The sequence below is a fragment of the Hypomesus nipponensis genome, chromosome 20 (genome assembly GCF_054491055.1).
Source record: "Hypomesus nipponensis isolate SF chromosome 20, ASM5449105v1, whole genome shotgun sequence".
Classification (NCBI taxonomy): Eukaryota; Metazoa; Chordata; class Actinopteri; order Osmeriformes; family Osmeridae; genus Hypomesus; species Hypomesus nipponensis.
This window is the reverse complement of record NC_140380.1, coordinates 12200288-12224563: the sequence shown is the minus strand read 5'-3', so window position 1 is coordinate 12224563 and position 24276 is coordinate 12200288. Positions and strand designations below refer to the sequence as shown.

The window sequence follows — 24276 nt, the reverse complement described above, 5'->3', positions numbered from 1 at the left end:
TCTCATCAGTCCCAACACCAGATGGGGGATTTACTGCATGTAGGTGAGAGGTTCAAACAATTTGACAGCTTTTTAAGGTAGTATTAATCAATACTTACTTTCAACATAAACACAGATCGAAATACACCCCTTACAGGAAACCTAACTATTAACGTTATGGGACTACGAGTCAATCAGGTGGTCCAGAACCTGGTTTGACCTCAGGTCTGATCCCCTCCAGGGTGAGATCCCCTCCAGGGTGAGATCCCCTCCAGGGTGAGATCCCCTCCAGGGTGAGATCCCCTCCAGGGTGAGCTTAGATGTGGTGGTGGTGACTGGGTGTGTTCATTACTCCTAAGCACAAGATTCAGTGAAAATTATCTTTCGCTTTCACGTTTTTTTATAGCCACTCTTAGTTCTCAATTTTTAGCAACAGGTTTTAAAAATGTTCTTACCAATGTCAGTTGGGACTTTTTTTTTTACAGTACAATTGTAAAACCATGACCATCTTGTATAGCCCTTTAGTGAGAGGGAGGTCATCACGCTACATGTTCCCCAGTGTTCCGTGGAAACCTGCTACTGTAGGAGGGGCTGTATGTTCCCAAACCACAGTCTCCCATTACATCACTTCCTTCTCTAAGCACGAAATATGGAAACTGAAAACCAGGATTTTAATTATACATATACAAACTGAAAACCAGAGCCATTTAAACAAGGCCTTCAGACATGCTTATATACCATTCCTGTTTCCCTTATTTAACCTGTAGTGTAAACACAGCCTTCAGACATACTTAGATGGCCGTTCCAAATGACGTTGTGTCCTTGGGCAAGGCATTTCACCCTACTTGCCTTGAAGGGAATGTCCTTGTACTTACTGTAAAGGCCGAATTATACTACTCCGACTCTGTTACACACAGACAAACGGAGTCGGACGGATTAGTTGAATTTATAGTACTACAAAGGCTGTGGGTGCTGAGGGTGAGGGAGTTGGGCTAGTAATCAGAAGGTTGCCGGATCGATTCCCCGCTGTGCCAAATGATGTTGTGTCCTTGGGCAAGGCACTTCACCCTACTTGCCTCGGGGGAATGTCCCTGTACTTACTGTAAGTCGCTCTGGATAAGAGCGTCTGCTAAATGTAAATGCTGAAAACAATTCACTGCCAAAAAAGTAGGTGGAGCAACATTTTTAAAGCCTGCCACATGACGTCTTTGTGTGTGGATTGGTGCAGACCAATCACAGCCAAGGGGTATCCGCAAAATGACGGAATATGGACGGATAGTCAGGAAAATCAGGAAGTGCACGTAGAGCTCTCCGAGGGGCTCGGAGAGGGCGTTCCAGGGTGAGAGTGGGGTAACTACTGGGAGTTGGCAGGGTGAGAGCTGAAAGTGATCGGCCACTCTCCCTGCGCTCATGGACCTCCGCTGGGAGCAGTCCTGGGAAGTCCCAGGAAGATGTGAATGAGCGGAGATTCACAGAAGCACAGCAAGCTAGCCAGATAACACACCCTAAAGCCTGGGGCTTTGTATGAGTTAAGAGCTTTCGCACAATGCAAAGGCTCTTTTCATTCCTGATGACACAGCAGTTATCTGATGTGGTCAAAACAAACAAGCCTACCTAACCCACTCTGGGCTCAAGGGTACATTACTAAACTTCCAGACATGCATTAAGCTCAGGCTGTCTACTCCTGCACGCAGGCCCAACAACAGTCCTGTACTGGTTTCACTTTCACTTCATTTAACAAATATCAGATTTCAGGATTGGATCCTGTCAGAGATGAACATTTCTCTATGGAAACAGAAATTATTTAGTTTTGTATAAAAGTTTTATACAGTTAAAATTCTAAAAGTCACAAAAAGAGAGACGACAGAACAGAAAGACAGTTGAAGGTAAACTGAAGACAGTTGCCTCACGAACACAGTTATGTTCCTACAGCACAAACCTGTAGGTTTACTCGGACTTATTCACACTACATACTTTATACACATGTCTTGCATCAATCAAGAATCAATGCACTATATGTGCCCATCCTGGAAAGATAGAAGACTTACCATATTAGCTTGAATCAATAACTGAAACTGAAAAACTTTCTATATTTAACTTATGTTCAAGTTTTTGAAAACAAACTTTACATTAGAAAGATTTTAGAAACCAAATTAATATTATTATGCTTTCATTTGAAAGCATACATTAGAGCAAGTTCCTAATCATGTACTTAACTGTGAAAGTAAGTAGATTGTGATTTTTATATATTCAGACCCATCCATATAGCTTTGCTATAAAAGTGGTAAAGAATTTAGTATACAAATCAATAACTGTCATTGCAATAGATCAGGTGTTTTTAAAAGGATTGTTTTACTAAAACTGTACTCTGTGCCTACAAAACGTCCTTCTGAAAGTGAAGAAAAAATGAAACAACGCTGAAGGTCCTCTTCCAGTCCAGCTCAGTTCATCAGACAGAAGTTCAAAGCTTTGCTGGGCTTCACTTTGGTCACCATTTCCCTTTTTGACTAGTATGTGCATGTTTCTTCTGTTGTCAAAGCCTTCATTTCTACTTACATTTCATATCTCCACCTGTTCTGATGCCATGTCGATACTGATGCAGGTTCCCTCCAGGACCAGGATCAGACTGTCCTTTATACATACAGAAGAACTAACTGATGATGATGAAGTGTCCGCTTGAAGTAAAGTTGGGTTCATCTGACGACCCTAACATCCAGTCAGACATCATGATGATAGTGGACAGGTTTCCTACAGTAGACCTCTATTACAACCCTGTCTGTTCCTATGACTCTGTCTTCACCAACACAGGAGAACGTGAGTATTGTTTCTTGGGAGGGCGGGGTCACTGGGGGGAGGGAGGTGAGGCGGGTTCACTGGGGGGAGGGAGGTGAGGCGGGGTCACTGGAGGGAGGGAGGTGAGGCGGGGTCACTGGAGGGAGGGAGGTGAGGCGGGGTCACTGGGGGGAGGGAGGTGAGGCGGGGTCACTGGAGGGAGGGAGGTGAGGCGGGGTCACTGGGGGGAGGGAGGTGAGGCGGGGTCACTGGAGGGAGGGAGGTGAGGCGGGGTCACTGGGGGGAGGGAGGTGAGGCGGGGTCACTGGGGGGAGGGAGGTGAGGCGGGGTCACTGGGGGGAGGGAGGTGAGGCGGAGGTCACTGGGGGGAGGGAGGTGAGGCGGGGTCACTGGGGGTGGGCGTGGTCACTGGGACTGGTCGGCCACACCCTCCTGGTTGGGGCTGACGGCCGCCGCCTCCTCGACGCTGCTGTCCACCTCCATGCTGTCCTCTTCCAGACGCTGGCTGGTGTAGTCAGAGATCTGGAGGAAGCCACTGGGCTCCACCACCACATTGGTCTGGCTGGAGTCTGGCATGATGGAGAACTGGGGAATCACCTGCGAGAGACGACAGCTGTTACTCTGCTGTTACACAGCAAGGAGGGTGTTCATGTAACACAAGAAAGGTTTTAGGCAGCCCTATTAACTACAAGAAGGTTATTACTCATCATGTATTAAAAGTACCTCTATCACGTCCAGGGTGTCTCTGCTCTTAGGGGTGTCACTGCTCTGGAGGCGGGACAGCTGCGGAGGTCTGGAGGGGGGCAGGGAGCTGCTGATCAGGGGGCTGGAGCCTCCCTCGGGCCCCCCGGCCAGGGCCCCTCCGTAGGGGCTGCAGTCGCTGGAGGAGTCCACCAGCATGGGCTCTGCACTGGGGTCGATCTCTGCCTCCATCATGGAGATCTTCAGGATGTCGGACGGCTTGGCCTCCGGCCTCCGAGCCTCCGCGCTGCAAACAGGAGCCGTCTGGAGGCCAAACGTGATCTTAGTCACACTGGCACCCTGAGTGATGATAGGAGGCTGGGGGGAGGAGAGAGAGAGAGAGAGAGAGAGAGACAGATAGAGAGAGAGAGAGAGAGAGAGAGAGAGAGAGAGAGAGAGAGAGAGAGAGAGACAAGGAGAAGATGGATGTTAGGAACACGTTCAAGGTTTTTGGGGGTAGTTCCAAAAAACAAATCTCTAATTCAAAAAAAGGGAATGTTTTTCCAAAACCAATTTACCAATCTGGTGATGTTGGACAAAGAACATTATAGAATTGAGTTGATCAATGTCAAATAGAACATGACTCTATTTAATACATACAGAACCTATGAGCAGTGTTCATGCAGTTTAACTGTGAGACAACCTAACAGGTCAGTGCTAAGGCAGATGTCCAATGTGTTTCCAGGTGTGCTCGTGTATCTCTTCTGTGACGTCACAGTCTGACGTCAACACAACAATCGTCCGTGTGAGCGGAGGGAGCACTCACCTGACAGGAGAGAGGCAGCTTGTCAGAGGCCACAGGGTGGTGTGCCTGCAGGGGTGGGGGCTGGGACAGCTGGGTGTGGAGGGGCCTGTGGTGAGAGGTGGGGGCCTGCTGTAGCCTGGGGAGCTGGGGGGTTACCAGGGGCTTGGAGGGGGCAGTGGACTGGGGAGTTACCAGGGGCTTGGAGGGGGCAGTGGACTGGGGAGTTACCAGGGGCTTGGAGGGGGCAGTGGACTGGGGAGTTACCAGGGGCTTGGAGGGGGCAGTGGACTGGGGGGTTACCAGGGGCTTGGAGGGGGAAGTGGACTGGGGGGTTACCAGGAGCTTGGAGGGGGCAGGGGGGACGGGGGCCTGTGGGGGCACCAGTGGCTTGGAGGGGGCAGAGGCCTGGGGGGTTACCAGGGGCTTGGAGGGGGCAGGGGCCTGGGGGGTCAGCAGGGGCTTGGAGGGGGCCGTGGGGGCCTGGGACAGCCCCGGGGCCAACACAGATGACTTCTCCCTCAGGCTCAGCCCCAGAGGGAGGGGGCTGGGCAGGGGGGGCTCCTGGAGCAGGGGGGCTCTTAACCAGAGAGGGGGAGGGGGAGGAGGGGGAGGGCTGGGGCCTGCTCTGGGCTGGGGGGGCTGGGATCTGGGTGGAGTGTGGGGTGTGTCTGCTGGCGTCTGGCTGAGCCTGGTGTGTGCTGCTGGAGGGGAGCCCCTGCAGGGCTGGGCTGGACCGGTAGAAGAGGCCTGTCTGGGGGTCCAGGGTGTCTCCCTCCAGCTCGCCCTCCTCCTGGGTGATCTCCGCATGCTTCAACACCTGAATGAGCGCACACTATATTTACGTGTCACATTTTTACACAATCGAAAAAAGAAAAGAAAGTATGTATATGTGAGTACAGTCTCACTTCACAATACCCGTCATGAGGACCTAAAAAACCCAAATTATGAATACACACAGTGGGGTGGGAACCTCACGATTTGATTAAAAATCGATTCACGATTTTTTCGATTCACATTGGCTAATAATGATGAATGCACTTGATAAGGTGACAGCTTGTGTCTACAGACAGGAGAGGAAGCATCATGCTACTGGAGAGGATGCTGGTTCTGCCCCCTGCTGGCCACCACCTGGACCAGGTGTGCTATCCCCTCCCAGCTGGACCAGGTGTGCTATCCCCTCCCAGCTGGACCAGGTGTGTTAGCCCCTCCCAGCTGGACCAGGTGTGCCAGCCCCTACCAGCTGGACCAGGTGTGTGACGGTGATGGAGGAGGAGGGAACAGACTTGACCCCCTGCTGGTCTCCCCCACCCTGCTGCCTTGCCGGTGAACCAGACCTGCTCACCTTGCCTGCAGGAGGAGGAGATGAAGGGTGTTTCAGAGCAGTAATGTGCTTCAGAGTAGTAAAAACATCAACGTTCAAAATGAATTTACTACAACTGTGCTATTTTAACAAGTACCTGGTGACATGGCACAAAGACACACAGTATTTAGGGTTGTGTTGGAATGTGGAACACTGGGATGCACAGTTTATGGTACACACAATCAAACTGTGTGTGTCTGTGGTTTGATTATCTCACAAACTGGGCACTGTAAAAAGTAGAAATGCTGCCGCTGCAGTGATTAGGACTCAAGGACCTGTATTGCAGAGTAGTTTGGATGCTCGAGAAATAAATACAAATGCATTTGCCACCATGTTGAGCTGCACTAAGTGATTGACCCAGGGAGCACCCAGTATGGTGTCCCTCCTCACAGGAGCACACCACCCCATCTGGTGCTTTCACTAAAGTATCTCATCCAAACTCACACAGTAAGCTGAGGTTTCACCCTATCCCTTAGTGCTAATTAGAGAGGCCAGTTGTACCAGCTGTGGTGAAGTCCAGGCAGGGCTCTGAGGAGGAGCAGGATGGTCCAGGAGGCTCGTTCTCCTGGGCTGTGTGACCCACCATGTGACACAGGTCCACCAGGTGCTGTCTTGGGTTAGCTTCATTCTTCTCCTTGACTGGACAGTAAACACACACATATACATTCAACTGAACACACTGACATCATCTTGAGCACATCTCACCTGTATGAAGCACAACCAGCTTTGTAAGATAGTGTCGGAGTTGGCTAATACTCCTCGACAAGTTCTGTTGCTGCTTTCTAATGATGTTTTTGGCTACATTTAAAATCAAAACATATTGATAATTTAATCATTGCTAAAATGTTTGTTTTCTACTTCCTAATAGGTTTCCAGTGATTGATGAATATATAACTGATGCTAACTGAAGTCTTCTTATGAACATGTTTATTAGTCTTGCCGATGTACGCCCTTCATTCCCAAACACCAAGGAACACAATTAGTTAATTAATTTAGTTAAACTAGACAATGAATTTGCGAACTGTTAGTTAAACATTAAACTGTTTGTTTCTTTAAAAACTAAATCTGGGTGATCCCAGGGATATGTGAATATTTGATCTATTAACTAGTGGGGCTGGGCGGTATACCGGTATGAACGCCCTATCGCCCAGCCCTATTAACTAGTGGCATATATCAGATGTACCGCATGAATCGCTAGGCAGAGGAAAGCTGTTGCTATCAAACACGGTTTACTTGTTTTTATTTGCTAACAAACACTTGTGAAAACTGATCAGATCAGTTTAACATATACAAAGTGTATATCTACTAATGACGCTAGATAACCTGCAGCAGTATGCTGACGTGGAAAACCCCTAAGTTCTTCACTGAACACACAGGCCCTCTTAATGACAGGCTGACGTCACCTGGGCTGCAGGTAACAAGAACAACAAAAGAGCAGGTGGTTTCCAATGGAGACGATGCCCACCTGTGTTCTGCTGCACCTCCCTGCCACCTGACACTTCCTGGTAGACGATAGTGGGACTGGACTCCACCAACACCTCCTGCTCAGCCCACTCCTGCCCCCTGGAGGAGATCAGGTGCACTACAGGCTGGGACTCTGAGGAAGGAGGATGACAATGATATCGTACCAATCTGATGACTCTCACAGTGTGCTAGTGAACCCTGCGGTGCCCTACCCGGAGGACCGCTGTGGGCCAAGTCCTCGGGGGAGAACTCCCCCGGTCCTCATCCTTCAGCGCCCCCTCCTGGCCGGGGTCTGTGGAGCGGGAAGCCTGCTGCCTGGCCTCGCTCACCAGTGCCGCCTGGAACACGGGCTTGGGCTTGATCAGTACCTGCAGCACAGCCAGACCTGTCACCTTGACTACTGTAGTCCAGGAGTCACCACACCATGACAACAGTAGTCCAGGAACATTGGAATTTTTTTTTTTTTTCAAGAGCTAGTCTACACAGCAAAGGACTTTCTGGTCAACACGAATAATAATAAAATATTATTTACAATAAGCTACATAATAAATGGAAAATGTTGATCATGTTGTCCAGATGTTGTGAGACGTCTGGGGGCTGACCTGGGTTTTGCCCTGCTGGCCGTACACGATCTTGGTGGGGATGATCTTGGTGGTGGTGGAGGGCTGGGCCCCAGGGCCCAGGGCTTTGGGCTGGGTCACGATCATCTTGGTGATGGGTCTGGAGGCGGTGATGATGGCCGGCTTGGCCCCCTGGAGAGTCTTCTCTCCCTGAAACAGAGAGGGCTTCTATGCAGGTCAGACACAGAGCAAACACCAAGCTGATAGCAGATATGAGAACTTGAGCAGCTTTGAGACGCAAGGAAGAATATACTCCTAGATACCTCCTTTAAATAACTATTTTGGAACCTGGGTCCCACTGATTTGGGATTTGGTCCAGACTAAGAACCCCTGACAAACACCCTTTAGAACATATAATCATATTTACTGACCCCAGCATTCAAGAGCGTTGTGACAACGTTCTTGCCTGGCAGGCCCTGGATGGTTGTTCCCTTGCCTGTGGTCTTTTGCACCACGATCACGTTTGGCTTGGAGGTCATGGGAATGGTGGTGATCTTAGTTGTTGTACCTGAAGAATGAAAGGGTTCCGTTTATAACAGCAGCTAACGACTCCAGAGGTACAGATCCAGCCTCGCCCCAGCCTCGGACCAGCCTCGCCCCCAGCCCCAGAGACCCACCAGACACCATGCTACTGCTGAGGATCTTGCCCCCCAGTGTGGCCAGGGACTTGGGCACCACGGTGATGATGCTGCCACTGGTGGTCTTCACGTACGTGGCTCCGCCCGGGGAGGTGGTCACGCGAGCCCCGATGGTGGGGGTCACGCTGGGCCTGGAGTAGGTGGCCTGGGAACCTGCACCGAAACACCACGTTTCAATGTAACTGAGCAGAAACACCACGTTTCAATGTAACTGAGCAGAAACACCACGTTTCAATATAACTGAGCAGAAACACCACGTTTCAATGTAACTGAGCAGAAACACCACGTTTCAATGTAACTGAGCAGAAACACCACGTTTCAATGTAATTGAGCAGAAACACCACGTTTCAATGTAACTGAGCAGAAACACCACGTTTCAATGTAATTGAGCAGAAACACCACGTTTCAATGTAACTGAGCAGAAAGGAAAACGACTGCAGGGTAAAGTACGACTTGTGGAATGGGATACCAGCTTGGTGATATGACCCTACCTGGTAGAGCAGCATGGTGATATGACCCTACCTGGTAGAGCAGCATGGTGATATGACCCTACCTGGTAGAGCAGCATGGTGATATGACCCTACCTGTGGGCTGGGAGACTAGCTTGGTGGTCATGATGGCCCCGTTGCTACTGACGACCATAATAGGGGAGGAGTTGCTGCAGGGCAGGGCTGCAGATGAGGGCTTGGGCAGGATCTTACTGGGCTGGATCTGCTGGGTGATGATCTTCACTCCTGAGGGAACACCACAAACAGACATCAGAGAACAAATGGTTAACTCAAAACATTTCAAGTCTGAAATCATGACACTTCAAGAACAGGCAAAAGCATAAATGAAACATAACGATCCATAAATGGATACATAAATGATCCATCGATAATTGATGGTGTGACCAGAGGTAGTGTTTTCCAATACAAGGTAGTCTTAATGAACCAGCTGGTTTGAGTTCATGCCAGCCATGCTTACCTGACTCCTGCTTGTTCTGGATGGAGGGCTTGGAGCCAGGGGGGGTGGTCTGGCCCTGGCCCAAGGTGGAGCCCCCAGCCAGGGAGGCCTGTTGGGCCTGCTTGGGGAACTGGGCAAGGATCTGGGTGGGGGAGCCCATGAGGGTCTTGGGGGAGGGAAGTCTGGCTGAGGCTACCCTGACCCCAGCAGCCGAGCCACCTGGAAACACAGAACACAGCTGTTTAGACACACACACACACACACACACACAGCCACCTGGAGAACACAGCCTCCTGTATGTACTATACACACACAGCCTCCTCTATGTACTACATTCTAAACTTACCTCCATATCAGTACAATCAAACCAGACAATATTTACATACTGCAGAACCACTGTACCACACCACTACCTCAGACGTATCTGTTTATGTTGGAGAAAAAAACACGTACCATGAGCAATGGTTGACATGACAACCGAGGGGCTAGAGGTGACCATGGTGGTCACGGCGACAGTGTTTGGGGAGGAGGAGGGGGCGGAGCTGGCTGGAATGACCACGGTCTGCTTCTGGCTGGCAGAAGTCAGCATAGAGGTGGACACCAGCTTGGATACGGCCGCGTAGTTGTGGGAGTGAGACTTGGAGAGAATGTTGGGGACAAAGTTGGAGCTTGGAGAGGTCGTCACTATGATTACCTGAAGAAACAAAAAAGAAAAAACTGAAGCAATCGCTAGAGAATCCTAAACAACTTCCATTACCTAACACTGTCACAACATTCACTTATCACACTATTTGCAGGTTGTGTCCAGGCAGACAGCTGTGTGCTGTTACCTTCTGCGTGGTGGTGTTGGTGGTCTGGGTGGTGGGCTTGGTGAAGGTGATCTTCACCGGGGACATGTGTGGGGGCAGGGAGCTGGCGATACTCTGCATGATGTTGCTGATCTTGGGGGCGGCGCTCACAGGCACGCTGATGGTCTTGGAAAGGGGCGGGGTCACCCTGGCCGCCTCCTTCAGCACCACGGGGGTGGAGCTGGATGAGTTGGTCCGCCTGCGCTTGCGAGGTTTCTCCTCCTCGTCAGAGCAGCTCACACCTGACAGCAGACACGTTAATGACAGGTCTGAACTCCCTGACCCAGGGCCCAGACACATGAACAACAGGTTTAAATTCACTGATCTATTGTTACACAGGGTTTACTTAGACTCTTTCCTGGCTAAAATGACAAGGTTTCAGTTGGACCTACTCTTCACGTAGACTGTGCTGCCGCTGGGCAGCACCACCACGTTGGAGGCGGGGCTGGCTGGCCGCGAGGCCTTCACCGTGCCTCCTGCTAGCCCAGCGCCCCCTCCAGAGGAGCTGGTAGGGGTGGACGTCGTACTTGTGTAGGAGTAGCAAACAACCACTGCAACATTACAGAGCACATGTTAACCTCCACCACCACAGGGAAGGCGTGTAGGGTTAGTGTGAAGGGTTAGAGTGTAGGGATAGTTGGGGTGTATGATTAGTGTGAAGGGTCAGGGTGTAGGGTTAGGGTGTATGGTTAGGGTGTTGGGTCAGGGTGAAGGGTTAGTTAGGGTGTATGGTTAGGGTGTTGGGTCAGGGTGAAGGGTTAGTTAGGGTGTATGGTTAGGGTGTTGGGTCAGGGTGAAGGGTTAGTTAGGGTGTATGGTTAGGGCGTTGGGTCAGGGTGAAGGGTTAGTTAGGGTGTATGGTTAGTTAGGGTGTATGGTTAGGGTGTTGGGTTAGTTAGGGTGTTAGGGTGCTGGGTCAGGGTGAAGGGTTAGTCAGGGTGTAGGGTCAGGGTGAAGGGTTAGTTAGGGTATTAGGATGTTGGGTCAGGGTGTTAGGGTTAGTTAGGGTGTTGGGTTAGTGAAGCTTCACGTGAGCTTTTACCTTCTTTGTTGCCCGTTTCTGCAGGCATCAAGAGAGAGGCATTCTGATTGGCTGAGGCATTGGCCACCGCATTGGCTGTGACGGTAAACGCCGTCTGGGGGACCAATCGGGGCATGAGCGGGACAAGGCGCCGGCCCTCGATAGACCACTCAGATGAGCTGTTGGGCCCAGACATGCTATGAAACACAGATGGGGGTTACATTTTCACACATGAAGTACTGTCAGTCTTTACTATTACACCATGTATAATGAACACGTCATGCGACCCTGCTTAGGTGAGATGCGTCAGGTTGCTCACTGATAAGCGATAGTGGTAAGGCGCTCGTCGTTCACTGCCCTCCTGACCTCCGCGCGATGCCTCTCCGTTGAGATGCTATGAAAGACCATAGGAGTTTAGTTCAACTGAATAAAACAATGACATCTCAATGCAGCCCAATGTTACCAATGCAGAATGAACAGCAACAGAAACCTGAGAACTTTGGTGAGCTCTCCGAGAAGATCCTTCTTGTCCTTAGTGAGGTCTCCTTGAGCCCTTAGAGCACTGATTACTCCAGCGTACGCCTCCAACTCTGAAAACACATTCAAGGGTTTCCACGAGGATTGAACACAATACTTACTGATCCATACAATGCAGGGTTAACATTACAAGACAGTTGAACTATTCCACATGAAGAAGATCAGATCGTACCCAGCTTCCTAAGGATCCTTTTACACTCGTCTCTGCCCAGGTCCACCAGTGTGGGCCACAGCACAGGCATGCTGCAGGCCAGCATGGGCTTGTCCTGCTGGATCATCAACACTGATGAGAGAAGGAGGAATCTGCATGTCCAAAATGTGGTATTACTTACATCAGTTTAACATACAAAACTTTACATGGGCTTGCAAGTAATAGTGTCTTCTCTTTTGATAGATAACATTTTGTTTGGAAGTGATCAAGATACTATTTAACTGGATATTATGTCCAGGCCCACATGATTGGTTTTAAGGTTAAACTTACTGTAGAAAATACTACATTTAAATATCTTTCATTTCATAGTTTTGTTATCGTTGAAAAAAAAAAAAAAAAGTATGATAAAGATTACCTTGTGATTTCCTCTGATAATTTGAATTATATAGCAAAGACTTTTCACTACCTTAATTCAGTCATTAACTAGCAGCACATCGTTTTCAAAACTAGCCGGCCAATTCTTATTTGTTAATGAATTAATGACTGTTGAGGTCTAATATAACAACATTTTACTAACAGTATCAAATGTTACAACGAAACGTTTCAAATTGCGCAGACTTCAGAACATGGGAGTGAGCTAGTTAGCTAGCTAGAGCTACCTACCTAACGATGGCTTGCTACCTTCTATTCAGCAGGAGATGCTAGTTTCCTCTCTCACCATACGATAAAGAAGAGCGTGCAATGACGTTATCACAGTCCTAAACGTCTGGACGAATATTTCCTCACATATTAACGAATCCAAAGACTGCTGGTCAAAAGCAAATTCAATAAAATATCTATTTTTTCAACACAGTCAACACTGAACCCTCTTAGACCTTCAATTCCGCCATGATTAATCGAAGCCAAAACACTTGGGCCTAAATTTAAGCTGGCGAAATATAAGCCTTCGCATAATAAAAAAATATTATACGAATGCTATCCTGGCACATCTCACATATTGAAGCTGTCATCACAACTTATGATTAACGTAATTACCTAATATAACAATTTATAGGATTTCTACATATACACCTATAAACGATTGTTACTACGGGCGGCAGTGTGTTTGTCAGTCTTTGCAAGACCCCTTGACGTCACTGTTGACGTTCTTTGTACACTGGGGCAGAGAATGTCTAATATTGACAGGCTCTGACTGGGGTCTGACTGCTGATCATTCTGCTTTGGTAACGATTGCCATGTATCTTCGGGCACGAAATAGTCTGTTGAATTTCAGCGCATAAACATTCTACCTAATAAGGGGATGATTAAATAATCACTTTAACCAAAACTCATTTAAGGAGGAAAATCATTTCTACCAAGCACCAATTTAAAATACCTGCATGAATATGGGGCTGGGGCCTTTTCCTACAGCGAGTTTACTGAATAAAACTCGCTTTATGAAACAGGCCAATTGTCGTAGCCAAAAAGTGATGTTGACGCAATTGTCAGGGCCAGCTGGATGTCAAAATCTGTGGTAGGCCTAGTAGTTCCTCGAAAGTAGCCTAATCGAAAACAAATCAACAAGCCAAAATAGTTGAAAAGTTAGGGTTAGTTGGAGTGAGGAAAAGGGTTCACATAGATTTACTTCCATCTACCAATAATTATTTGTGTTTCTGTGTAGGGTCTAGAATCAGATATTAGGTGTCTTCGACTTCATGCAGCGCCGGCAGCGCCGACAGACGGCTGCAGACGGCTGCCTTGAAGCTGAGAATGCCATTTGCTGCTTCAAGTCAGCCGGGCTGCAGGCGGCTGCAGGCGACGCCGGCGCTGCATGAAATCGAATGCACCTTGTATGAAGTTGCATGTTGGCAGGTGTCTTGCCAAAGATGAGCGCGATGTTGTTTTGTTTTGCATTATGTTTTGATGCTTTTATGGTTTTATGTGAAGCACTATGAATTGCCTTGTTGTTTAAATGTGCTAGGCCTATACAAACAAACTTTCCTTGTTTGGATGTGCTGAAAAGTAAATAGCCTACTTCTGTAAACATATAAACGCATCGCTGGCTTTTAGACATTTATCTCCAGTCTCAGACTCTCCAGTAGGCTATGTGGACAAACAAATTGACAAACAAATCCTATACTTACATCCCATATCTGCCACTTTGTATTAATATTATACTGTAGTTGAAGTAAAGTGAAAATAAAACCACTTTTCCTCATATAAGGCAAGTGTGTCATTAGTGACACACAATTGTGTTTCCAAGCAGGAAACGTAGGCTACGTGTTTCCAAGCAGGAAGCGTCCGGCTTCAGTAAAGTGGGATCACAGAAAAAATAACCGCTTCTCAAATATCTACATTGATGCAGTGTCTTATCTTGTCCAAAAGAGGGCACTATGATGTCTGAAGACTATCGAGGCCACTTTCATGATCCAAGCTGTGTCGAGCCTACCTGGTAATCGTAAACCTAGCTCCTCCTCTTTTTTCCACCTGCGTACAGGTATGTAGAGTATTTTCTCTAAGATTTTTATCTTATGCAGGTATAATAGCTAGGGGGCCGTGAGTTAAGTAGTTCATATTGAAAGGCAGAATACGAAGCATTCCGTCTGATGTGAACTTTTACTTCTATCGTACTTAAACTAGGCCTATCGTGTTGCTCGTTGAAGTGAAGGTTGGTAAACTATATATATTTTTAAGGCTATTCTTTTTTCATACTAATCATTAAGTATTACAGCGCAATGTCTTTTCAACAACTTTGAGAAACCTTTTAAATTTAGTCCTGTAAAATAGCATGAATAGAAACGACTTGAGTCTAAATACTTGGGCGCTTTTGCATATTCACGTTAGCAATTTACATGGTAGAATAAACATGAGCAATAGCGTTTAGTCCAATTCGAATCATACGAGTGTAATCTTAATTATAGAAATATATTTTTCTAAAAACATAGGCTACTTTAAAAAAGAACAGATCCAATGGCTTGTTGAAGAATACGCGCTTAAAGGGTTATGACTAAGAAGTGCATGGGGCAGCGATGGAGAGTCCAGCTGGTGTATTTTTGCTGTTATGGGTGCATATAGTAATTGTATTGTTCAATGAGCCTCCTTTGATAATCAGTCAATTATGGATTAAAACTGTACTATGGTTCGTATAAACCGTATCTTAGACACATTAGCCTAAATAACAATTGTTATCCATGTTTTCACATAGGCCGTTAAATCCACATTTTCATAGCCTGAATATTTTAGATAACTTTTTTCATTTCCATAAAATGTTTTTGTTGCATCCTTTTGGAAACATTTAGCCTACAGTATTGACTATTTTGATGAGTCGTCCAACATTTACATTTATTCATTTAGCAGACGCTTTTATCCACAGACTTCCAAGAGAGAGCTTTACAAAAGTGCACAGGTCATTGATCATAAACAACGAGATAGCCTCAAAAACATTGCGGGTAGCCAAAACATAAAGCATACATTGTGAAAACCAAATTAGTGCCAATGTGAAGAAACATAAGAGCATGTAGTTAAACAAGTTACAATTAAACAACATGAACCTCAAAAGTGCAAAAGCGTACCTGTAGGAAAGCAAGCAACAGTAATATAATTTAAAGTGAATACAAGTAGTTAAATCAGTTACAACCAGTGTTGGGGGAAGTTACGCAAAAAAGTAATATATTATAATATATTCACTATAGTGATTACTTATGATTGAAGACAAAGAGTAGAAAGTAGTGTAAGAGTAGTGTGATTAAGTTAAATGATTACATTCTGTACAAAGTATTATTACTTATTATATAACATTTACTATTACTTTTAATAGTAGCGAGTTTGACTTTGTAAAAAATGTGCAAGAACATAGCCTATAGGCTACAGACGCAAAATAGTGTTTCTTTAAAGAAGAACCTTTATTTCAAACAATCTTAAACATAAAAAAGGCTTATAAATTAAAACATAATAGTATATTTGTGTGAATAAATTATACTATGTTAGCAGCCACTTGTCGAAACGGATCGCCATCTCTCTTAAGGTTTAAAGTGGATTTTTCGCGAGCATCCAGCCTCGTTTCTCTGTGGACACTTTCGAGGTGTTTTTTAAGCTAAACTAACATCAGATCCAGCAAATCTTTCTTAAGTACCGTTTTACTCCTGGAACAAGTGCGTCTTGTTCCTTGTTAACAACAACACTATCTGACTAGTTGTTTCATTTTGCAGTTTGCACAACAAGGTCAACATTTCCTTGTTGAGCCACAGAAGCTACAGCTCCCCTGTGTTCCTGGGTACGATGGGGTTGGGGAACCCTGCTAAGCAGAAGAGGGTGGAGCGGGACTTCTACGAGGGCCCGAGCCACGCAGAACACATCCTGCAGGTGCTCAACTCCTACCGCAAGAGCGGAACCTTCACGGACGTGGTCCTGCAGGTAGAGGGAGGGGAGTTCCCCTGCCACCGTGCCACCCTCAGCGCCTCCAGCCTCTACTTCCGCTCCATGTTCCAGGGGACGTTTCTCGAGAGCAGCCAGGCAGTTGTACACGTGCAGGGTATCAGTGCCGTCACCATGGAGACCCTCCTCAACTTCATGTACGAGGGGAAGGCGGCGCTGCGCGAGGAGAACGTCATGACCGTCTACCAAGCTGCAGACCTCCTGAATGTGGATGTGCTGGGGAGGGCTTGCATTGTCTTCCTGGAGGAGCTGCTTGACTATTCTAACTGTCTGGGCATCCTGGAGTTTGCCAGGTGCTTCTCCCTGACCCAGCTGGCCGACCAGTGCCAGACTTTGGTGTTCAGCAGCTTCGCTGAGGTGTGCAAGCACGAGGAGTTCCTGAGCCTCGCCAAAGACCGAGTGGTGGAGCTCGTTCAGCTGCCTCTGTGCCGGGAGGAGGTTGTGGTGAAGGCTGTGCTGAGGTGGGTCCAGCATGACCCCAGAGAGAGGAAGGGAGCCCTGAGAGAGCTGCTGGAGCTGGTGCATCTGCCCCTGGTGGACCCGGTCTTTCTCCTTAACACCGTAGAGGACAACGAGCTGGTGATGGACTGCCGGGAGTGCCGACGCCTGGTGCTGCAGGCCAGAAGGTTCCAGGTTTTGGGGAAGGAGGGCGACTCTGCCAGGCCCAGGCCCAGAAGGTTAGTCTGCTTCTCTAGAACTTACACAGAGCAACGGTTTCCTATCAGAAAAGAGGATTCTGCTGTAGTGAAGACTTGGTAGTGTGTTTGAACAGTGAGCTGTCTGTGTTCAGGGCGCTGGGCGTAGCAGAAATGATTGTGCTGATCGGGGGCACCAACAAGAACAGTTTCCAGAGGCTGTCGTTTACAGAGAAACACAGCCCCCACACCAAGGAGTGGACGCCAGGCGCCTCTATGCCTGGTTACGCAAAGACAGAGTTTGCCACCTGTGAGCTACAGAATGACATATATATATCAGGTAATCACACAGTTACATCGCTTGGGTCTTTCTACTATAAGAGGTTTGGAAATACCTTTTAATCTGTAAGTGACAGAATATAAAGCTACATGAAGCAAATTAGTGTAGCGTGTAGAACTAACGCTAATCACTGTCAAGGAAAAAAAAACAAGTGTTACTTTATAGGATATTACATTTGTCTTGTATGCTGGTGGAAATGCTTTACAAAGCTTATTTTACAAAGCTCCGTTTAGACCCTCCCAACAAAAATTGGCCAAAAAAGGATTAGATGAAATTTTCCTAGTTTGATGTTGTGTGTCACTGCAGGTGGGCAGCTGAACAGCTCAGACGTGTGGCGTTACATGCCCCAGCTGGACCACTGGCTCCGGGTCGCCCCCATGGCCCAGGGCAGGCGGCTCCACGCCATGGCCCCCCTGCTGGGGAAGGTGAGTGCCTTTACCAGAGCATCCTTTGGTGCTCCAAAAACACCTCAGTACTCAACACTGCACAGTCTCACAAGGATGCACTATCTACTGTGGACCGTCAGAGCTTGTCAGTCAGTGACCAGTGTGGCTGTGTTTGTCTAACCCTGACCCTGGCCCTGTCAGTGACTAGTGTGGCTGTGTTTGTCTAACCCTAACCCTGGCCCTGTCAGTGACTAGTGTGGCTGTGTTTGTCTAACCCTAACCCTGGCCCTGTCAGTGACTAATGTGGCTGTGTTTGTCTAACCCTAACCCTGGCCCTGTCAGTGACTAATGTGGCTGTGTTTGTCTAACCCTAACCCTGGCCCTGTCAGTGACTAATGTGGCTGTGTTTGTCTAACCCTAACCCTGGCCCTGTCAGTGACTAGTGTGGCTGTGTTTGTCTAACCCTAACCCTGGCCCTGTCAGTGACTAGTGTGGCTGTGTTTGTCTAACCCTGACCCTGGCCCTGTCAGTGACTAGTGTGGCTGTGTTTGTCTAACCCTAACCCTGGCCCTGTCAGTGACTAGTGTGGCTGTGTTTGTCTAACCCTGACCCTGGCCCTGTCAGTGACTAGTGTGGCTGTGTTTGTCTAACCCTAACCCTGGCCCTGTCAGTGACTAATGTGGCTGTGTTTGTCTAACCCTAACCCTGGCCCTGTCAGTGACTAATGTGGCTGTGTTTGTCTAACCCTAACCCTGGCCCTGTCAGTGACTAGTGTGGCTGTGTTTGTCTAACCCTAACCCTGACCCTGTCAGTGACTAGTGTGGCTGTGTTTGTCTAACCCTAACCCTGGCCCTGTCAGTGACTAGTGTGGCTGTGTTTGTCTAACCCTAACCCTGGCCCTGTCAGTGACTAGTGTGGCTGTGTTTGTCTAACCCTAACCCTGACCCTGTCAGTGACTAGTGTGGCTGTGTTTGTCTAACCCTAACCCTGGCCCTGTCAGTGACTAGTGTGGCTGTGTTTGTCTAACCCTAACCCTGGCCCTGTCAGTGACTAGTGTGGCTGTGTTTGTCTAACCCTGGCCCTTGCAGCTGTATGTGGTGGGAGGCATCAGTGGGATGGGGATGGGGCCGTTGCCAGGTGTGGAGGTCTACAGTAGCTATGACAACCAATGGAAGGAAGTGGCTCCGCTGCCTCTTCCTGTGAGCGGTGCTGCAGCAGCGGGCTGCAGCGGGAAGGTCTACGTCATCGGGGGCACCGTTAGCAACGGCTGCAACACCAGCGAGGTGAGGATCAGGAAGGAGACCGACTTAATACAAACATGATCTGAATGGTAAACCATTGATCATGACTTCATTCATTTCAGAGATGGAATTTATTTCCTTCCCCATAAGACTGAAATACTATGGAATGGAAATCGTTTAGCCTACTGACACATGATAGTCAAGGAAATATGTTGACTACATTCCTATGTAACAGAAGATCTGCAATTACATTGGATTAAATTCATTTCCATTTCTTAAACTAGGTTTTTACTCATATTTCCATTAGCCTCTGTGATCATTAAAACTATACCATCCCTTACACACACAAGGGGGAAAAACTACATGTAATTTTCATACAGATTGTGGAATTGGGCTCATTCCACAACTAAAATCTATATTTGGAAGGTGTATTGTTTTGTAAACTGACTGGCACTTTTTGCAAGGTAATGAAATGCAGTTGTGCAAGCCACGTGCCTTTAGTGCCTTGTGTGTCTGTTGTTGTGTGTAACAGGTGCAGTGCTACGACCCTGAGGAGGACAGCTGGGTGTTTGTTGCGTGCTGCCCGTTCTCTCAGACAGGTCTGAGTGCAGCTGTGCTCAACAGCACCATCTATGTAGCAGGAGGACTCCTGGACAAAATCTACAGCTACACTCCAAAGACCAACACTTGGAGACCAGTATCTGATGTTTCAATGAAGCTGGTAGGCTACATTAACAAAGTTACTCCAGCTAGATCCTGAAGTAATTGCAAAAAATTATCTTTCTACAACTGGTTGTTCCCATCCTTGATTGTGATTGGCTATATCGCGTTCCATGCCGTTGTAAAAGTCTGAAGCTCACAGGTTGTCCTCATAACATTCTTTAACATTCCATATTACTGCATCGAAGATTTCAAATTGAAAAAGACGGCAAAGATGTCCATCTGGCTGTTGCGTGGCAATGATTTATGTAGGAACTCTACTTTGTAGTAGCAAAAGAATGAAGGTTTATTATTAAACTATTTAGTTTCTAATAGTTTTTATTGATTTGTAGTAACAGTTTTAGAAAAGCAATAAGCCCCGCGAGTCCGTGGTTTACGCTGATTTTAGAACAGGTAAGGGGAGTTGTTAGGCACAACGGGAAACCACGGCCTCTTGGGGATTTGCTTAATTCATCTGTTGGTTACATCATAGGAACGTGTCAGATCATATCGCAAACCTGATCCTGATCAAGAAGTGCTCTGGTATTCAGGTTCCTAGGAACCTTCCAGCTGACTCCTCTGCTGTGTGTGTGTGGCAGGATGGCTGTGCCCTCACAGTGTGTGAGGGGAAGGTGTACATCCTTGGGGGGAGGGAGCAGCGAGCCGCTGCCTCTCACAGCATCTGGTCTTTCTGCCCCGCGAGCGGAGAGCTGAAGGAGGATCTGGCCATGCCGCGCAGCAGCAGCTACCTCGGCTGTGCCACCGTCACCCAGCGGCAGCCCCAGAGCGGCCGCTACTAGCCTGACCAGTCAGTCACCTGTTGCCATGGAATACTGTGAACATGATAAAAAAAAGTATTTATATGATTATACTATAGCTCAGCACAAACATACTGTTTCACTTTGTGCCTGTGTTGGTTAATGGTGATATTTAAGTAAGCACGTATACAGTGGTTGCTCTGAAACGTTCCTGTCAGTCAGACTAGGGAATGAAAAGGATGTGAAGCTGTTCAGGCATGAGCTGATGCACACACAGGTGATACTATGAAAGACAATTTCTTCCTGTAAATCCTGCTTTTACCATCCCAATCTAACCAGTGATGATGGTTAAGGATGTGTTGTGACAAGGAAACAAAGCACTTCCAGTGAAGTGCGTGTGTGGATGCAGATGACCTCATGATTCACCTCAACAGAGATACATAGAATTGCAGTATATCGATCATTTAATGTAGCATTAGTCAGTATAATATTACATGAGTTGTTTCATTTGTTATTTACTGAACCATAAACTGTAATAAAAAGAAAAAATGTAATCCAGAACAATTATGTGTATTAGGGTGTATACATTGTTGGATTGTTTTCATAGTTATTGAAATATTGTTCTGCAAAGAACACTGTAATCTTATTCTCAAGTGAAATCCTATTATCTGAACTGTATAAAGCAACACTGTGAAATCACTGAACTGTCCTCAAACTGATTTAAAAGGAGATGTTCTATGGGTAGCAAGGGAGTATGGTGGTTTTGTAATTGTATTAATGTCTTTGATTAATACAGCTGTTTGTGCAACTGTGAACCTAATAAATAACTTAATTGCCTCTATGGAGTTTTTTATAGCGCTCATTCATAAATGGGCCTAACACATTCAGAAAACTAATGTCCCACTACTGTTGGGGTAGGCAGTTGCAGATCACCATAGACACCAGACACCTCTGTGTGTTAGACCAGTTCTCTCTCATGACAACGTGATTAACTGAGTCCTGAACAAGTGGTGCCCCCATGACAGATGGGCAGAGTGCCATGCTGTTGGTAACCTTGGTAACCCTAACTAGAATAATGAACTACTTTATGGGGAACTGGAAGAATGCATTCTGCCTTCAAGTTCTGTAACTGAATCTTCAGATTATAAGACTATTCTCCTTTTCTGGAAATTCATAACAAGCTCTAATCTCAATTGCATGGAATTCACTTCTCTGGAAGTTCTGTGGAATCACGTGATGTTTACTTTAAAATCTCTCTTCCACAGAACTGTTTAGTCAGTGTTCGACATAAGCGATGGCCCGATAGCGACGAGTGACGAGTGGTTCTCAAATTATAATTCTCTAATCTTGATACATTTTTAAGAACTGGCGCCAGACAAAAGTGACGATGAAAGCAAAGTAGAGCTATGAGTTCAAACGGAAGCAACTTTTTTTATGGAGCTAAGATGCACTGTGTCGTCTGTCGTATGTTCCCGTCTAAAGCAGACAAAAGTGGATCTTTTTTTACACAGGCACCGACAATTTTCGAAAACAATCCCTGACCAGCCATGTTAGCAGGCAGCAACTGGTTTGCGTGACAGTTAAGCGGATGGTTGACAATCTATCTTCCAGGCCGTTGACCATGCTGGTTAGGAATTTAAATGCAGATGCCCATCATGTTATTGCACGATTTATAACAACGGCATATCAAGTCAGACGGACAGACGTTGGCCTTGTTCCCCGGGCTATTGAACCGCAGCAGAAGAATGGTGTCGACTTGGGTACTTAGTATCATACTGATGAAATGCAATGGAAGATTTTTATAAATTAGCATTGAGGGACCAGAGGTTTCAGTGTCAGCCAGACAGTCGTGCAGAGATGGCTGTCAGCAGGGAAGAGAGCACGTCATTTTTGAGATTAGAAGTCAATTGTTTTGCTGACTATTATCAGATTTTTATTATCACTAGAAATGTGATTTTATGTTATTTTTATATCCAGGATGTGTTTAATAAATGGTTAAACATGTTTTAACCAACAGAATTACATGCCTTATAAGTCTTTGGTTTTGTTGTAACAATGATAAATTGTAACTTTTGGAGGGGGGGGGGGGGGCCTTGGGGCCAGTAAGTTTCAAACCCACCGGCCTGTGGGGCCAGTCGCAATTTGTTTTAATGTTGAACCCTGGTTTAGCCAAAACAAACTTTTCTTAAGACAGTGGAGATGGTTGTGGACTTCAAGAAGAATACAGCCCCACTCACCCCCATCACCCTGTACGTTTAAACACATTTCATTTTGAACTGCACTACAAAATTGTATCCTGTACATTTGTATTTTATATTGTAAATTACAGGCAACATATATTTTATGTTATTGTATATTTTATTTAAATTCTAATTCCACTTAGTAATGCTAGTTTATGTACCCTTAGTATAGATAGTCCACATATTTAAATTTAAGGCTCCTCTATGTTTATTGTATGCACCTTCCAGCCAAAGCAAATTCCGTGTCTGTGCAAACTTTCACGGCGAATAAATCCCATTTTGATTCTTCCGCTTCCTGGGCACCATCCTCTCCCAGGACCTCAAGTGGGAACTGAACATCAGCTCCCTCACCAAGAAAGCACAACAGAGGATGTGCTTCCTACGGCAGCTGAAGAAATTCAACCTGCCAAAGTCAATGATAGTACACTTCTACTCAGCCATCATTGAGTCTATCCTCACCTCCTCCATCACCATCTGGTACGCTGCTGCCACTGCCAAGGACAAGAGCAGGCTTCAGCGTATCATCAGCACTGCTGAGAAAGTGATCGGCTGCAATCTGCCTTCCCTCGAGGACCTGCACACCTCGAGGACTCTGAGGCAAGCGAGGAAGATTGTGGCCAACCCCCCCCCACCCTGAACACTCCCTGTTCCAGCTACTCCCCTCCGGCAGAAGCTGCGATCCATCAGGACCACAACCTCACACCATAAGAACAGTTTCTTTCCATCTGCTACTGGCCTCTTCAACAAGTCCAAGGACTCCCACTGACATTTAACTATTATCTATTTATTGTCGCCGCGGCGACGGCGACGCGGGGTCGGCGACGCGGGGGCAGACTGCAGGCCACACGCCTGCAGTGGACTGCACTGAACTTGCTAACCAAATACAAACCTGGATCATGACACAGATGTGAAGTTGGGAAGTTTTTAGGTTTTATATAAAATCAGACCATCAGATACAAAGGAGTGTGTATAAAAGTAACAAAGGAAAATAAATGTATCTTATCTTTTCCATATTAAGCAGGTGTTCAAGTTAGTAGATGAAATGCAAAGGCACTAAATGTTCTACATTCCAGTTTTACGACATCAAACAGAAGCTGGGAAGAAAAATTAAATCACAGTGCTTCGTAGTTTTACAAAACACACACACAGGACATAGTGCAGATTGTGCAACAATTTAGGATATGAGATACAAACAAGCATAAAATGATTCCACATATCATACACGGAGTGTCCAACACACAGGTACACCTGCTCTTCAGGGTCCAGGTGAATCCAGGGAACTCTGATCTTGTGTCTACTTACTCTCTCTCTGTCTCTCTCTCTGTCTCTCCCTCGGTGTCTCTCCCTCTGTGTCTCTCTCTCTCTGTCGTTCTCTATGTCTCTCTCTCCCTCTGTGTCTCTCTCTCTCTCTGTTGTTCTCTATGTCTCTCTCTCTCCCCGTCTCTTCCATCAATACAGATGACAAGGATGAGACAGAATCTGGAAGGATCTAGAAGCCTGAACACAATGACATGACATGGATTGTCTCCATGGACCATTCAGAGAATATTGTGGAAGATAAAAGATTTAAGTGCCTTTGGAAATGGTATAGTGAGTCCCAGACATGCTTGGATTGTGGACATAGAAGCACTAGGTCTTATGAACACAAGTAGAGCAACGTTTTGACAGGATATCAAAACAGCAACATTGCCTCCGTTAGCTAACAGAGGTTTCCAGCAGGAT

General features: G+C 46.7%; 2 protein-coding genes across 3 annotated transcripts; one reads left to right on the top strand and one right to left on the bottom strand.

Moving 5' to 3' along the window:
- Positions 1–1779: 1779 nt before the first annotated feature.
- emsy (EMSY transcriptional repressor, BRCA2 interacting) lies at positions 1780–14087 on the bottom strand. Its single transcript, XM_084683487.1, is given in 20 exon segments — positions 1780–3369; positions 3496–3831; positions 4280–4528; positions 4584–5075; positions 5496–5605; positions 6120–6257; positions 7084–7450; positions 7685–7852; positions 8074–8210; positions 8320–8493; positions 8925–9074; positions 9307–9504; positions 9739–9979; positions 10116–10375; positions 10526–10684; positions 11176–11351; positions 11474–11548; positions 11645–11744; positions 11864–11974; positions 13966–14087. Coding segments are annotated over 20 exon segments (3840 nt in total). The 5' UTR covers positions 13973–14087; the 3' UTR covers positions 1780–3177.
- A 130-nt stretch (positions 14088–14217) lies between these two features.
- klhl35 (kelch-like family member 35) lies at positions 14218–21151 on the top strand. Of its 2 annotated transcripts, none has more exons than XM_084684330.1 (7): positions 14218–14318; positions 16030–16932; positions 17046–17230; positions 17537–17655; positions 18705–18899; positions 19390–19578; positions 20156–21151. In XM_084684330.1, the coding sequence occupies exons 2-7, from the start codon at positions 16100–16102 to the stop codon at positions 20354–20356; spliced, it is 1722 nt and encodes a 573-aa protein (XP_084540456.1). In that variant the 5' UTR covers positions 14218–14318; positions 16030–16099; the 3' UTR covers positions 20357–21151. The 2 variants fall into 2 exon arrangements, with proteins under 2 accessions (XP_084540456.1, XP_084540457.1); XM_084684331.1 differs by lacking the exon at positions 14218–14318 and adding an exon at positions 14396–14489.
- The last annotated feature ends 3125 nt before the right edge of the window (positions 21152–24276 follow it).